Source organism: Manacus candei, unplaced genomic scaffold, assembly GCF_025592945.1.
Source record: "Manacus candei isolate 608988 ecotype Guabito, Panama unplaced genomic scaffold, ASM2559294v1 h1tg000049l, whole genome shotgun sequence".
NCBI classification, from domain to species: Eukaryota; Metazoa; Chordata; class Aves; order Passeriformes; family Pipridae; genus Manacus; species Manacus candei.
The window spans coordinates 27,904,692-27,921,137 of NW_026138097.1; the positions used below are offsets into that span (position 1 = coordinate 27,904,692).

A 16,446-nucleotide genomic window follows, 5' to 3' on the forward strand; every position below is an offset into this window, starting at 1 on the left:
TTTCTAGGACTGTTCCTGCTTAGGTATAAGCAGTTATGTACTTGTTTTGGTTTTCTATTTCCTTCTGCCTTGTTCAACAGGATAACATTTTGCTGTCCAGCTTTTTGCTGTGGCTTGCAGCGTGACAGGTGGAAGCCTTTCTTTTATCATGTGTTAGAGCTCCCTGTACTTCACACAGGTGGTATTTTGAGACCACATGATGTTCAGTGCCTGACAGCTTTTCCTTGGGCTAGGCTTAAAACCTCCTTTCTAATCTTTGAGAGTAAACCCCTCAAAGTTTACCTAAATTGTTTCTTCCAAAACTATTCCTTCCATTTCAGGAGTGTCCCCAGCTTCCAGTGAATCTGGACCTTGCTTCTCTCCTGGTCTTCAGTTGCGTGTTGAGAATTTATCATGCACTTGCCAGGGATATTGGAAACATCCGAACAATGATGGGGATGATTAAAGATCCTGAGTTAGTGTACTTTTGTCTTTAATCTTTACTCTGACTAAACTGATACACAATATCCACATAATTGGAAATATCACATAATATCCACATAATTGGAAATAGAAAAGGGCAGAGAAGGTGTGAGATTTGGTAGTTCCTTAAAATGGAAAATGTATTACTTGCATGGTTACTTGAACTACAATTGTCTGTCTCTTCATTTGGTAAGACCTACACATCCTGTCTGTTCTGGTAAACAGAAGGCTAACTGTGTATCTGCTGACTTTATAATTAAGTGTTTTATCTTTAAATTTTATTTTCCTAGTAGTGGATCAAGTAGGCAAAGACAACCTGGAGAACAAATGTTTTGCCTAAAGCAGAACAAGGTACACTAAGACCGCCTACATCATATGTTAATTCTTTAAGCAGTACTGTTTTTCACCATAAAATGCTTATTGGACAGCAAGATAACATTATTATAGATTAAAATCTTAGTTGTATATATTGTCTCATCAAACAAGTAAGAAGTGTAATTTTCAGCTCTGATGGCCTTTCTTTTTCTTATTTGTTTTCTTGTTGTTTTTTTTTGTTTATTTGTTTGAGATGAAGATATTAGGTGGCTGACAAATTGTACACTTCTTAGATGTTTTAAGACAAAAAGCATTTTTTGGAATTACAAACAACCCAAATGCCTACTAGTGCAGGAAATCACTAAAGATGTTGAAGTTTTAGTTTATCTCAGCAAAGCAGTTAAAAATTCTTGCCTTAAAGGTATTAAAGCCTCAACGTTATTTGACTTCGAAAGCAGCTCAAGGTAATAATGTCTACCCTTAGCTTTGGTTGTTCTCATTGCAGTTGTATCAGGAGAATGCAGCAGAGTAGGATATCCATTTCTTTAAGTTCCTCCACTTCTATTCAGTGTAGATTTTCAAGTGATTTGTAAGTGATCATCTCTGTAAAAGACAATTTAAATTGCCGAATTTTGTATAGACTCTATTTTGTGGTCTTGTGAAGAAGAGCATAAGAGTCATGTACGCTTTCAGTGTTTAACCACTAGATGGTAGCTAACTACTATCTACTACTACTAATTGCCCGTAATAGAAGAAACCTTGTTGTCAAAGCTATGCAATGTAACACTAACAAAATATCATAGAATCATAGAGTAGAATCATAGAATATACTGAGTTGGAAGGGACCCATCAGGGTCATCGAGTCCCGCTCCTGGCCCTGCACAGGACAACCCGAGAGTCACACCATGTGCCAAAAGTTTTGTCCAAATGCTTCTTGAACTCTGTCAGGCTTGGTGCCATGACCACTTTCCCAGGGAGCCTCTGTGTAATATCTAATAGCATGTTTAATTTTAAAAGAGAATGTTGTAAAGGTTTCAGAGAAAACTATGGATGTTTGCTTTTACACTATATGCAATTATGGATTTGACTGTAGTAGGTGGGGAAAATTGTATGGAGAAATCAGATAACATGGGGAAAATAGGTTTTATTCATGCGATTTTTATCAACATTAATGTTGTAAAGTGATTTTTAGACATTATTCACACTGGTATGAGTGGAAGCAGAAATATTTAGGGGCATTCTAAACCAGAAATAGCTATAAAAATATCTTGGTTTTCTTGTTCCTAATATTGGATAATATTTTTTCTTGGAATTTTCAAGAGGACATCAGATTATATTCTGTCACTGAAGTGGAAATATTAAGGCTATTTTAAGAAGAAAAAACTTAACATTCCTTGCTGATGAAAAATTGCTCTATTAAGTAACCATAGTACAACTGAAAAATAAGTGACTGGATGTACTTGTTTAAAAAATATGAATAGAAAACTCAGTAATTTAGTAGTGTCTAGGTAAAAGGTATTTGAAAGTTGCTTGGCTGTTGTTGCTATATATTTAAACAGTCATCTGTGACAAGGAAACAAAGATGTCTGTTGACATGAGGATTACTTAAGAAGGCTAAACACAAATCAGATAAGCAGTCATAAAATTGACTTCTGCAAATAGTTATGTTGCCCTTGAGCATGATGAATTGTATCCAGCCGTGTTTGTATGTAAACAGTATCACCTTAACAACGCTGTGGTTGGTAGCAGTAACTTTCAATGCCTAATCTATAGGCAGTAAAAACTGGTGGTTAGAGACCTCTCGTTTCTAAAGTAGTGCAATTTAGTTTTCAAGCAATTTGAATGCACATTAGAACTGAATTTTAAAGACAGAGATAAGGTTATTAGTTGCTGGTTTTTTAGGTCCTTACTCTATTTTTCAGAGTTATCTTGGTGTTCCTATGGAAAAGGAATGAAACAAGTACAAACAAAAGGTTAGGGGAAGAGTGTAAAATAATGAATCTGGAAGCTTGTTCCCTGGTTAGGGCTTGTTGCTGATAAGCAGTACTTGATGCTTATGCTGAATAGTACAATGTTTAGAGCCGGAAGAAAGCAGCTTTGGAAACGGAGCATTGGCAGAGTGATAAAGGTAAGAAAAACTGAATTTTGAACTAGGTCTAGACTAGTAACTATATAATTTGAATAAAGGTTTGACTTTAGTGGGGGGGAGGGTGTAGAAAAATGTCTGTTTTAAAAAAGCTGTAAGTGGATGATGTTAGTTGCACAATTTGTTTTGAAAGGCAGATTTGCACTGAGAGATATTTATGCATTTGACTAGTGGTACTTGTATCTTGCCCAGATTGTTGCAATGGTCTGGTAATGGTATAATTTCACAAATGTTATATTAGTACAATGAAGAGTTTGATATTAGATCTGACAACAAAACAGAAGGGGGCTCTGCCACCAAGGAAAATAGAAGTCTCACTTCACTCTTCTCATATTTGTAAGATGGGAATAGAATTTTGAAGACAGCGCTTAGTATTGAGAAACAACAATAAAATAAAAGTCATTAAGATCCTTAGACTATTTAAAAAGCTGGTTATGTGAACAATCTGTTCCTGAGCTAATGCAATGTGATAACAAATGTGCAGAGCTCTGATGTTTGAGATTTAAGAGTCAGCTAAGGGGACTGCCCCAACTTTTTAGGATATGGATTTTTTTGGAAAGAGAAAATAAAAAAGTGTGTGTCTGTTGAAAAACTCGAGGTGCTTGGAAAGATATAAGATGGTTTGCAATTTACTTTAGCAGGGAAATTCATGAGCAAGGCTTATATAACATAAAACGTCTTAGCAAGTTAAAGGAGAGACAGATGAATTCCACACTGGTTAAATAAGTTTTGCATAAAACAGTAAATTAACAGTAAAACATTCTTACTTTTTGACTCTTTCACTATTGAGTGTCTCAGTAAACTATCCATAAGACTTTGATTTGAGAATGTCTAAATTCAACAGTGCACAGTATTCTGGCAACAAAATGCGTCGTTTGGTGGATAAATAGTGTTGAGAACAAGTTTTATCTTGTGTAGTTATGACTTGCATACTAAGTAACATTCATGCTAACTCTATTCAGGGTGTCTGCAGACACATCAGCAACCACAGTCTGTAATGGAGAAATTGGCAATAGTCAATAACTGGTTTCTGAGCCTGTTGTTTCAAAGAAAGGACCCCTGGAATCTCTGACTTGTGCTCTTTTAGTACCTGCTGCTTAAATATATATACATATACTCTTTTAGCAGTTTGAAAACTTTTAAAAAAAATTTAATTTAATTCCCATTTGTTGCTTCAGATTGATGGTAAGATGGTTATGGTTTAGATGGTTATGGTTATGTTAAGATGGATTTAGGAACCTCCTCTTTATCTTGCTTCAGGAGAAGATGTCTATTGAAATTAGTTTCCTGTGCTGAATTGCTGGTATTTAGATATTAGGAATTTTAAGGTTTTATGTAACATAAAACAAGCTACTTGTTATAACTTGACTAACCATCAAAGGACTTTTTAGTTAATTAGTTTAGCTTTGGTCCTGCAATCTATTGTGCAACTGTGTCATGTGACCTTTCCTACCTTCATAACCAAGAGTGGTAAAAGAAACCCAAAACTAAACTTGACTGTGTTACTTGTGCTGTTCTTTAAGTGGAAAACTGAGGTAAAGCTGTGCCATATAAAAACTTGGGCAATCCCTCCAGATATCTAAGTGAGATAGTGTTTATCTCTTGTAAATACTGCTCCTTCTGGATCCTCCTATATCATGAGACATTAGAAAGAGACTTTCATTATGACCTTGGTCAGAATTGCTGCTGATACTTTTCAGGGTTTGCATCCATGTTACTGCATGTAGCAGCAATTTCTCTCTTACCTACATAAGTGATAGCTTGTGTGTTTTAGCATCCTTCCATCTTCAAATCATACTCTTTCAGTGTGCTATGAAATTGTGAATTTCATAAAACTGCCTATTCTTGGGTAATTTTTTCCTATAGATGCTGTTTTGCTGTTTAGGTCTGTGTACTTCTGTATTGAATCCTGCAGGATGTAAAATATACGAAAACTCATAGGCCATGAGGACTCTGCTGGTTTGAAGTAAGATGTGAGTGTAGCTAAAGAGGGGAAGGGAAGAATGTGAGGTAGAAAACTCAAGGTTTCCTTGTAATTCACTCTCTGAGATCCCTAATCCTAAGTAAAGAATATCTTAAAAATGTATTCTTCAAGTAGGATGCAAATGGAAGCTCAGAAGCTAGACTGGAAGACAGTTTCCAGTCTAACTTTTGAGTGTTTTTAAATATTTAAATTAATTACTTGTTACTGAAAGCACCAAATTTAGGTTTCCTCTACTTTTCTGTGGACAACATGACCCTAAAAGTGAGGCCGAAGTTTCTTCTGATGACTGCAACAACTGACATGAGAGTTTGTGATTGAGCAACACTTCATTTGTGGAGGAAGAGAAGTTTGTAGAAATGGCAAATTATCAAAGTATGGAAGCATGACAGGCAGGGTGTGTTCTTGAATTGCATTGTAGCAACTATCAGGAAAAAAATGCATGAGACTTGCTTTAGTTATAGAGAAATTCACCATATCAATGCAAATGCAAGTCCATGTCTTAATCTTCAAAAAACTATAGCTTTAGCATTTAGTTAATACTTTCCTGTTTTCTTTAGGTATGGTTCATTAAATAATTTATGTTAGACTTTAAAAGTTTTGTGACGTTTTAATGAATACTCTTGTTACTGGACTTAGACATCAAATATTGCCTAATGCTGCATAAACAGCTGTACACTGTAGCTAGTATAGTTGTTATACACATCAAGGTACAGCAATTAAAGGACTAGAAAGCATTTAAAAAACTGGAAACAAACCTCAGGTCATGACTTCTTAGTTCGAGAAGAAGGTGCTCATGATTTCAGCCTACATAAGTGCAACTTGTAGAAGAAATGGAGGCTATGAGCATCTGTATAGGTCAAGTTGGTAACTAATAACCAGTGTAAGATGAATACCTTGTGTAGCAAAGTATCTGGAGTTCTATGTTGGAAACACAAGCAGAGTAAAAAAGTAGTCTATCTGTAGTTTAAGTAAAACAAAATGGTTTTTGCTGGATTAAATAGAAATTATTCAGTAGAGTATTGATTGTACTTTTTCTGTTAAGGGTGCTTTATCAGTTGTGTTCAAAGTACCAAAACAACAGTTTTGAGGATTCTAGTGTTATCACCTAGTGTGAATGAAGCTGATTCAGCAAAAAATGTTTGCTCTTTGCATGTCTAACTAGGAGGAAAATTTCTACTCATATTTAAAAACATGCAGGAGAGGCCAATTCTGAGATGACACTTCACTTTTGGGAAACTGGAGACGATGTTAGGGAATGAGAGTGGTAAAATAGCATAAAGTACTTGTATGAATTAATCTGCTACTATGTTCTTCAGACATATCTGTGTAAAGAAAAGGGTTTGTATGTTTGTCTTTTACATGAAAAAATATTTCTAATATATTCAGCATTTATGAAGGCATGCTAGTAATTACAAGTTTACCAAATATTTGAAAATTTCTTCAGAAAGTAGGAAAGATATTTACATAAGAGTATGAAGTACATTGTGCAAGTCCTATTGGCTCTGCAAAAGCTTGTGGATAAATCAGTTGTGCATACTTTGTAGAGCTACTAGTTTTTCATAATCACTGGGGAAATAAGGATTGAATTTACCACCAATGAAACATAATGCTAAATTTCTTCTGAAAATGAAATGATATTAAATCTTGTAATCCACAAGCACAACAATACCAGTAACTATTCCAGAAGGCTATTTTGTCTATAATGTAATGAGGCGTATTACATATGGGAATTCAATTTAATTAGGAGAGTAGGTGTACTGCTTGAAGAATGGTATAATAGCTATAGTTAAGCACATTTGTAAACACTTGTGTATCTTGAGGCTCGTGGTTTGTTTTACTTCTCATTATATTAGAGAGATAATGTATAAAACCCTAGCTTCCTCCAGCAGCATCTGTCTTTATTAGGGAATGGTACAATATCTTCCACAAATAAAAAAGATCAGTCATAATCCTGTCTTGATGATCATACGTGACTAGACTGAAAAGCTGAGACTAAGGATTTAGGGCGTTGAAGATAACTTGCAGAATAACTCAGCTGTATGTATAAAACACATTTTTTGTTCTACAAAGCCTTCAACAAATTAGTCTTTTGTACAACATTATTTATGATAGAAATGTTGTGATAAATCTGAAAATAGAACACCAGAAACCAACTGTAAAATCATAACCGGAGTTGCTTCTGAAATTTTAATTTGAGTACCATAAAAACATAAATCACAAGCATGGAAGAATGTAATAGCCTTTACTTTTTAAAATAACTTTTAAAGCTTTCTTTATTTTTGTCTTCAAAATAGATTGTGGCTTTTTCATTGTCCACTTTGTGTTTTGTAACAGCAAAAGATCAAGGAAGAGAGGGAGGCTAAACGGGCTCGGCTGGATGGCAGGCATGATTACTTACTAGATATTGTTGCCTCCTGTGTGAATCTGGATAAAGAAGAAGTAGAAGATGCTATTCTTGATGGTAACCAGGTAATCTGATGAGTTTGAAAGTGAAACTCATAGGGTACTTTAGAACTGATATTACCATTAAATACTTGGTGAGGTAGTTGTCAGGCTTTGTGTCAGAGATTACTCAAGTCTTCTCACTGAAAAAATATTTTTCAGCATTTTGTAATTAAGTTGAACAAAAGCATCCTTACCTCCAGGATCTACTGTAAAAATATTGATTTTTAAATTGATTAAAGTTTCTGCTTTCCAATGGTTACAGATAGTATGGTAAAACCTGTGACTCTATTTAATAGTGGAACCACAGTGTGAAGTCTCCCAGCTGAATGTACAGCACATATAGATTCAAGAGTCCTGTCCACATCAGGTTACAAGTTGTTGTTTCCATAAGGCTACCACCGGCATTTGTGATCGAGTTTGCGGTCTAGTTTAGCAAACTGAAATAGGTGGAAACTACTTGATAAAATAGAATGGATTATGTGATCTGACTGACTACATGAGGGCTAATGGAGCAGATAAACAGTTCCAAATTCATGTATTGAGGAAACAATGCATCAAAGTTGATGGTAAGCATTACAATCGAGATACATTATGTGATTTGAAAAGATATATTTTTTTTTTTACGTAATTAGACAGCACATAGACCTTATTTTACTTCCTGACACTAAAGAAAACATGGCTGTGGTTTTTTTTTTTGTTCTTTTGTATTCTCTTTCCATCTCCATACCTCCAATTTATACATTCCCATATCAGTGCTAATATTGTTGAGAAAATGAAGAAAATCCACTAGAAGACTACCAAGACAGAGAGGGACATAAGGCATGGGGAGTATGAGATGAGGGAGAAGAAGAGATTGAGTGCAGTTCTTGAAGAGTAGTTATAAAGATGACAGAGCTGAACTATTCCCAGTGGTTGCAGATTATAAGAACAAAGACAAAGCCACAACTTGCAAAATGACCATTAAGAGACTCTTCTTCACCAGGAGTGTAATGCAGTATGGGAATATGTTACTTTATGTCAGTTGTGGAGTTTCAGTCCTTGAGGTTTTTGAGACTCAACCTAGAGTCAGCTCTAGATAACCTGAGCTGTTGTTGATAATACAGGAGGCTGACCTTGAGATCTCCCAGAGGTCCCTTGCAACATTTCCATGACTCCATGTGAATGAGCAAATAAGCTGTGCAGAACACTGTTGTACGTGTTAGAAAGAAGAATTTGTTTCAACCCTTGTGCATTCTGTCTCTAAACGGGTTTCTTGGCAAACTTTATTGCCTGAGAATAGCTGTCAGATGAAGAAAATATTGGCAGCTGCTATACTTGGAAAGAGAAAAATGTAATAGTTGTTTTGACCTCATCTTGGAGGACTCAGCCAAGATTTTTTGGAATAACAGTTTGTCATCTTAGTGAAACTGAGGCCTGTTATTAATGGAAGAGGGATAATTGCAGCTTTCTTCCTGCTGCTGGTGATCTTTTAGCCTTTTTTACTGCACTAGGAAGCACAAATGGGATGAGCAAATATTTCTGAAGATGAACTTGAAGAAGCCTTTTCTGCTGAAGATAGCTATATAGTTAGGGACTACATGAAACGGTGACTCCTAGATCTAAAAAAATAATGGATTAGGCTAGACTTTCAAGTATGCTGATACCTGGATCAGCATACTAGAATAGAGCAATTAAGTTTCTTTCTCAGCCTGTATGGCCTATATATGAGATCTGTGGAGTGCACTACTAATACATGCTTCAATGATGCTTGATGGCAGTCTTGAATTCATGGAGAACAGTGAAATTGTCCGGAGGCTTAAAATACAAACAAATAAAGACTTCCTCTGTTGCTATGATATGAATCACAGAATCATTAACATTGGAAAAGACCTCCAAGTTCAAGTCCAACCTTTGGCTGAACACTGCCTTGTTAAATAAACTATAGCACTAGTGCCACGTCCAGTTGTTATAGAATAATTGCAGCTGTGTGCTTTCTGCTTTGAGTTAGTTAGCTGAATGGCAGTAAGAACAGTGTGGTGAGGTACTTCAGTGAGGTGCCACTGTGCTTCAGTAAATGAAGAAGTGTCCTGTGCCCTCAGGTTGAGATAATGCACAACATGTCCAGTAAGTGGTTTCAGTAAACTGAAACATGACCTGGCTGTATTTAATTGTGTTCAGCATGAAAATATTGAAACATTTCAATTAAGTAGGTGTGTGCCGCTAAAGGAAAAGGCAACCCAATTATTTTTTGAGGAGTAGTAACTGGACCTGGTATAATTTTAGCGTTGAATAATGATAAAGTGATGAGCATTTGTCAGACCTTTATTAAAAATCTGAGCAAGTTAAACTTTTCATAGTGGGAATGCTATGCATTATGTTCTCAATATGCTTTCAAACAGATAGAGCGCATTGACAGATTCCTGGCCGCTGGAGGTCTGCGTCATCTGATGTTCTACTATCAAGAGGTGGAAGTAATGGATACAGGTAAAGCAACTTAGGTTCTCCTGCAATATGTTATAGTTGTGCTGAGCAAATGTGCAAGGAAAAAGCAAGCAGTATAAATTGTATAAAGTAAAGTTTGGTCATACTGGGGAATCTATCTCTGTTCAGGAAATGAAGATTGATGAAATTATTGAAGATTAGTAGTGCACTTCTGCATATTGCTAGGATGAAGCAGCAAGGTGCTTCCTTGTGAGCTCAGCAAATCTTGTCTGGGGGGCTGGGAAAAGTTTTTTGATAGTGTCCTAGTTAGGACAGCTGAGATCAGTTCATCATGGTGGGTGTAACCCAAAACTGTATTCTATAGCCTTCCATGTCATTTCCCAGAAACTAGACTATTGTTGTCAATAGACTATTCGCACCCTCTGCCCATAGAGCATGGTGGGTGTAACCCAAAACTGTATTCTATAGCATTCCATGTCATTTCCCAGAAACTAGACTATTGTTGTCAATAGACTATTCGCACCCTCTACCCATAGAGCCTGACTCCTCAGGCTATAAACTAGGTGTTAAGAGGCCTGTGAGATAGAAGGATGTTTCTGTCCTCACACCCTTTGTGAACTCCCCGCCCTGAGGGGAGTACCAAGCATTCCTGCCTGAACTGGAGGATATATAATCTTGGAGTTTTGGAACATTTTTTCAACCCACTCGTGGGATCCAGAGGACGGCTGCATCTCATCGCTCTCAACCAGACTTAGACCACCACTGGACTGCGATCACCAGTTCTGGCCAGACTGCAGCAGCTCTCCCACCAGCAGGTTCTTCCCCTCTCCCTTTACTTTGGACTCAAACAGGGCCCAAGGAACACCACTTTGTTCAGGCCCCAGGGTACTGGGTTACACATTTGGGTTTTTGTGGGTTGAGACCAATTGTTTGTTTGTATTATTGTACTTACTGTATTATTTTAATAAATTGTTATTCTGACTTATAATCTCTCCTTTGAGTTGGGTTCATTCCCCCTGCTGGTTAACTTTTAAACCAGCACAGATAGTTAAGAGATGACTTTCACACAAGGTGAACAGTGATAGATACTCTGCCCCCTCCCCTCCAATCATACCACCAGTTGGTCCTAGAAGCTATCCGTATTTCTTGGCACACAACCATCCATCCAGGTGATCCTGTTACATGAGAAATGCCTGCATGAGGTCCTCATTGTGGGTAGAAGAGCTATTATCCCAGAATTGTCTTCTGCGCATATCCCTTTCCCCAGTGCACCTGTGTTATCACGCTTCTTCTCGCTTCCCTGGAGGCAGCTCAGGTCCCCTGTGACAAGGACATCCTCCCTTTGCCCATGGCTTCTGTCCCAGAGCCTCCAGTGCTGCTGCTGTTGGAACTAAGTCCTTTGTGACCTTTCAAAGCATGTGACTTGTGGGAGTTCATCCCACTTGGTTACCCTGGATGTACATGAAGAGCCTTGTAAGCATATCTGTGTATATTTGTATAAATGTGTTTATACATATGCAAGCATATACCGAGATGAATGTACAAATATGTATTTATACTTCATGTATTTTCAGTATATATGTATGTATATACCTAAAAGGGAAGAAAAGACTGTTTAATGTAATACAAGCAATTTTAATAAAAAAAGTTTAAATGCACATAGAAATAAAATTAAACGAAAATACAAACTCAGCAGCTAATTTAGAAATCTGAGCCAGTTTTAACATGTCTGAGCTGAAGTGGTGAAAGTATGATGGAGAGAGTGTGAGACAAGGGTCAAAACATAGAAATCTAATGAGAATTGCCTTCACCCACCCTCAAACCAATCAGATATCCTACAGTATGATTATGGTAGCCTTTGGTCTTTGGGATGTGATGCTAAATGCAGGTAACATGGCAAGTGCTAGAAAAAATCACAAAAAAACCCCAAACAATTCTCAGCAATGTGTGCACTGGGTGAATAAGTGAAATTCCCTAAAAGATCATACACACAAGGGGAAAAACAATGAAATGGTTGTGAAGGAGAAGACAGTGGGATGAAGTGAGTGGATTGGAAGCTGCCTTTGTCCGCAGCTACAAGTACAGAGTTACTTGTAATACCAACACAGTGTACCGCTTTTGCTATATGTTTTTCCTTTGTAGGTGGAACAGAGTTTTCAAAATAATTGTTTGTGCTGATTGTTTAGGGCTGTGGTTCACAGGCTGGAAAAGCAAAAATTGAAGTTATGGTGATGCTTACTAATCAGGAAAGCTAAGTGAATTTTTTGTGGTGTTACATACATCTTGTTGGCAAGGGCAGTTATTACAGCCATCTCAAATAGAAGCTGGTTTTCTGTCCCTGACGTGGATCAGCAAACGCTTCTGCTAAGGCAGAGGGTCATTCCATGAAGGGTGCCTGCAAGATATTTTGTGTGGCCTCGTTCTCCTTATTTCCACAAGCATGCTATTTCTTCCCCCCCATGTTAGACTTATGTTTACATGTTTTTAAGGAAAGACAGTTGATAATGGCTCCTTTAAGGTAAATTACATTACTGCATTTCCTGATTTTTCTCTACTTTTTCATTTTTAAGCAATGGGGCATTATCTGCAACTGCATGATAGAGCCATGTAAGAGGATCTTGAGCTTGGAGCCTTTGCTTAAAAGTAATAGAAAACAAGTAAATGAATAGAAATGAAAGGCTTTTGATGTGAGAATATCAACACTAGATGAAATAGTTCTTACTGTGCTGTGAAGACTCCAAATGCTCTCTACTGTCTGTGGATAGTTTCATGAGGTGCCTCCAGGGGACTGGGACTCAGAGATGCACAAATAACGACTGAACTGTTTGTGTAGAAACCTTTTCTTATTTGAATAAATAATCACTGGGCTAAGTATTTCTTTTTTTTTTTTTTTGAATCTATAGAGCACTTTGGCCTTCCAGGAACAGGAATGAACTCCCATTTGACAAAGAAGAAGAAACTTAAAGTATTTGTGACGGAGGGAAAAGAAATTGCTTTAACTGGTGTGTGCATTTTCTTCATTAGATCTAGTCTTTCTAAACCCATAACAACTGAGAATATCTATCAGGTAAGAGTTGGTGACTGATGATCTCTGTACATAATCTTGTTTAAGATACATTTTCACCTTAGAGTATTTGCTCTCAGCACATAATTTGACAGCTGTTGACATGGAGGAATGAACAAAAGGACACAATTAGACTAAATGAAACAGAGAACAATAAAGGAGTGGAATGGAAAAAAAGACATTATCTTGTGGCAGTAACTTGAAGTGTATCATTGATAAGAAGAAATAATGCTAAAGAAGAAAATTTAAGACACTCCGGAATAACAGAGTAATTAGTCAATACCTAAATAATAAGATGATAAATTTCAATAATTTCTAGCAAATCCATTAGAAAAATAATTTCTAGCAAATCCATTAGAAAAACATATAAAAATTATTTTACTTTTGAGAGCATATATGTAAATTATAGATAAACAAGTATTTACTGGTGAAAGACTCCTTGTGTTTCTTTTACAGGAAGTAAATTTTAATATGATGAATATAGGTCGAGATGGCTTATTAAAAAGTGTCGAGCAGTTGATTTCAGAAATCTTCATTCCAGCCTTACAGACTACGGGTCGTGGCTGGGTTGAACTTGGTGAACCTCAACAAGTTTCCGATATTAAGCAGGACTTCCTTCATGCCCTTGAAGCGTTTGTTAGTGTGCTATCAGGAACTCAGCAAAGTCTGTTGGAAAAGGTAGTATATTCATGTGGCAAATAGAAATTGAGCTAACTGTAGAATGTCTTTGGCTCTGCAGCTTTTGAATTAACTGCTGTTGTAAATTACTTATTAAATTTGCTTTTTTAATTTAAACTGGAGAAAAAAACAACACCTTTGTTTGTTGTCATCAGAAACTTGTTATACTCTGAACTGTGGCTTTAACACTTCTGCAGATGCTTCTGTTCTTGTTTGTTCTGTGGCCAGTTCTTTAGAGCTACTAACTTCTTAACTCTTCATGACTGTGGTCGCTCTTAAACAGAGAATGATTTATGTGTGACAAACTTCTGTTTTAACTGTTGATTCCTATTCAGCTTTTTTGAAGGAAAGGGCATGACAGCACAGCTTCCAGATGAGTGAATTCTCCAGATTCCAGAATGTAGTTCTGACTCAAACCAGTTTAATTTAGCTTGAGCTGGGAAAAGGAAGTGAGATACAGCAAGTAGAGCAAGCAGTTACTTTTTAAAGTTCCTGGATTATTTGTCATGAACATTTCAGCATTTCAGGGTTTTTTTAACTTGTGCTTTAGGTCAGTCTGAAGAAATGTGAAACATACAATCTGAGAACTCTAAGAGGACCTTCAGATTACCTGATGGTTGCTAACAGCATAGATGCTCTTGAAAAAATAGAAGTCTGCATGAATGGATGGACCAAACAAATTGAACAGGTGATACACTGGACAAATGTGAAATATGACATCATCTGCATATTGGCAGATGAGTTTAATCCTATTGGTGTTATAGCTACCTTTCTACAAATTTAGATGTTATCCATCTCTTTATTTTAAAATACTGTTGATATGTTTCATGTGTTTTTGCTTCTCAATGAGAATATTATTGAGAGCTTTTCCATCTACTAGTAAATAGAGCATACATGTCTTTGGAAGCTTAGTCCCCTGTCTTTGATAATCACCTGTGGTTGAAGTGAAAACCAGTGGTTCCCAGTGGATCTAATGAAGGAAAAAGGAACACAATAATTGAGTGAACACTATTCTCAGTGGTCACAATTGTACTTTGAAACATGCTTTGTGGGTTATTTGCAGAAAATGTTGTTGTCTGTAACAGTGTTCTTGGAATGCAAGGAACAGTATTTCCTATTCAACTTGGAAATAAAAGGCCAAGCAAAATTAAGTCTCGTGTGAGGTGGTGGCAGAGTTAGATAATTTATCAGGAGAAGTTAATATTGGGAGTTAAATATAGAATTAATCTGTGCTATCCATGCAGATAAAAAATTTTAACATCACTCACTAACATTACTGCATAATGAAAGGTTCTTGCAGAAAATGACCAGGTGAGAAAGGAAGCTGATGACCTTGGACCACGAGCAGAGCTTGATTACTGGAAAAAGAAATTGTCAAAATTCGACTACCTTGTGGAGCAGCTGAAGAGCCCAGATGTGAAGGCAGTGCTTGGAGTACTCACTGCTGCTAAATCCAAACTACTGAAGGTTTTTATTTTACATTATGACAGATGCAGAGACTAAAAATGCTCTTTATACCCTAGTTCATTTGGTGATGTAGGTAACAATGCTGGTGGGTAAAACATTGAAGCATCTTTGGCTTTTGTTTCCTTTGTACTTCTCTGTTCTTAAGCTTGAGTAGATAAAGTTTAATCTAGTTTAATTTGTGGGAGAAGAATGGGATTCCTCTTTGTCTAGAGGCTGATAATGTACTGCATCCCCATGGCTCAACAGAAATAATGAAAGAAAACTACCCCCTCTATTTTTTTAAACATTTTTTTTCATGTTGTTACAGTGCTTGTGGGATCATGGCCCTGAAATTAGCTCAGTTGGTTAGAGTGTGGTGCTAATAACACCGAGGTTGTGGGTTCAATCCCTGTATGGGCCATTCACTTAAGAGCTGGACTTGATGATCCTTGTGGGTCCCTTCCAACTCAGAATATTCTGTGAAATTTCTGTGAAATAACTTCTTACATTGACATAACAAAGTTAAAGACCCATCACAAACAGAAAAGTAAATAAACCAAAAAACCTTGGCTCATCAAAACGAGATTTGAAACAAATACATAGTGACATATTCATCATTCATATATTTTACAGCAGTTTGACTGGACACTACTACTGACAGCTTCTTGAGCTGAGTGGCCTAAACTAACTGTATGTTCAAAGCCAAGTTACTAATGCAAAATAAGGACCTGTTCCTTATCTTGGGTGAACAGGTATAACTCTGAAGTAACAGATCTGTGCTTTCAAACATGTTTAAAAGCTAATGACATAACACAATGATCTCAAAACATTTTTTTCTGAAATCTGTGGTTTTTTTTTTTAACTTTCTATTCTTAGAAGTGGCGAGCATTGGATAATCGCATCACAGATGCAGCAAATGAAGCTAAAGATAATGTGAAGTATCTATATTCTCTGGAAAAATATTATGACCCGTTATACAACAGTGATCCTGTAAGCAGAACTTTGAATTCTTAACATAAATGTCTTGAGAGAACCAACATGAATGTGTGCTATAAGATTGACTTGGAAATGACACAGAGAAAATTTTAGATAGGCATCTTCAGTTTCAGATTTTGTGCAGTTAAGGTAAAAGTAGCCAAATGAGAATTTATGGCTACAAAATAAAGTACTTGTTACTTATACCATAGTATCTGTAAAGCTTTTGATCTGATGAGAAACTGGATTCTGTGCTATGGGAGAAAGTGAAATCTTTACTCTAAAGAAATAAACAAACCTACAAAAAACCTGGTTTACTTTGTGCTCCCAGTGTGGGTTTTTACCAAGGAGGAAGTGATGCCTGCTTCAGAGATGTTTAGTTTTGAGATGGTGTGGCACTTGGGGTGAAAGCCACATAGGCATGGATTGTAAACCCTTTCATTTATTGATATTTACTTGTAAAATTTTGAGAACCAGTTTGTCAATAGAGTAAATAGAACACTGTCGTTG

The 16,446-nt window shown here is 36.6% G+C and overlaps 1 protein-coding gene across 1 annotated transcript in view; it reads left to right on the forward strand.

Annotated features, from left to right (window-relative positions):
* Window positions 1-2,754: 2,754 nt before the first annotated feature.
* DNAH5 (dynein axonemal heavy chain 5) overlaps window positions 2,755-16,446 on the forward strand; it is a 115,147-nt gene continuing 101,455 nt past the window's right edge. Inside the window, exons 1-8 of the mRNA XM_051799352.1 lie at window positions 2,755-2,905; window positions 7,242-7,376; window positions 9,731-9,815; window positions 12,677-12,840; window positions 13,294-13,515; window positions 14,066-14,203; window positions 14,806-14,982; window positions 15,838-15,951. Of these exons, the coding sequence (XP_051655312.1) occupies window positions 2,828-2,905; window positions 7,242-7,376; window positions 9,731-9,815; window positions 12,677-12,840; window positions 13,294-13,515; window positions 14,066-14,203; window positions 14,806-14,982; window positions 15,838-15,951 (1,113 nt within the window). The 5' untranslated portion in view covers window positions 2,755-2,827. The remainder of the gene's footprint in view (window positions 2,906-7,241; window positions 7,377-9,730; window positions 9,816-12,676; window positions 12,841-13,293; window positions 13,516-14,065; window positions 14,204-14,805; window positions 14,983-15,837; window positions 15,952-16,446) is intronic.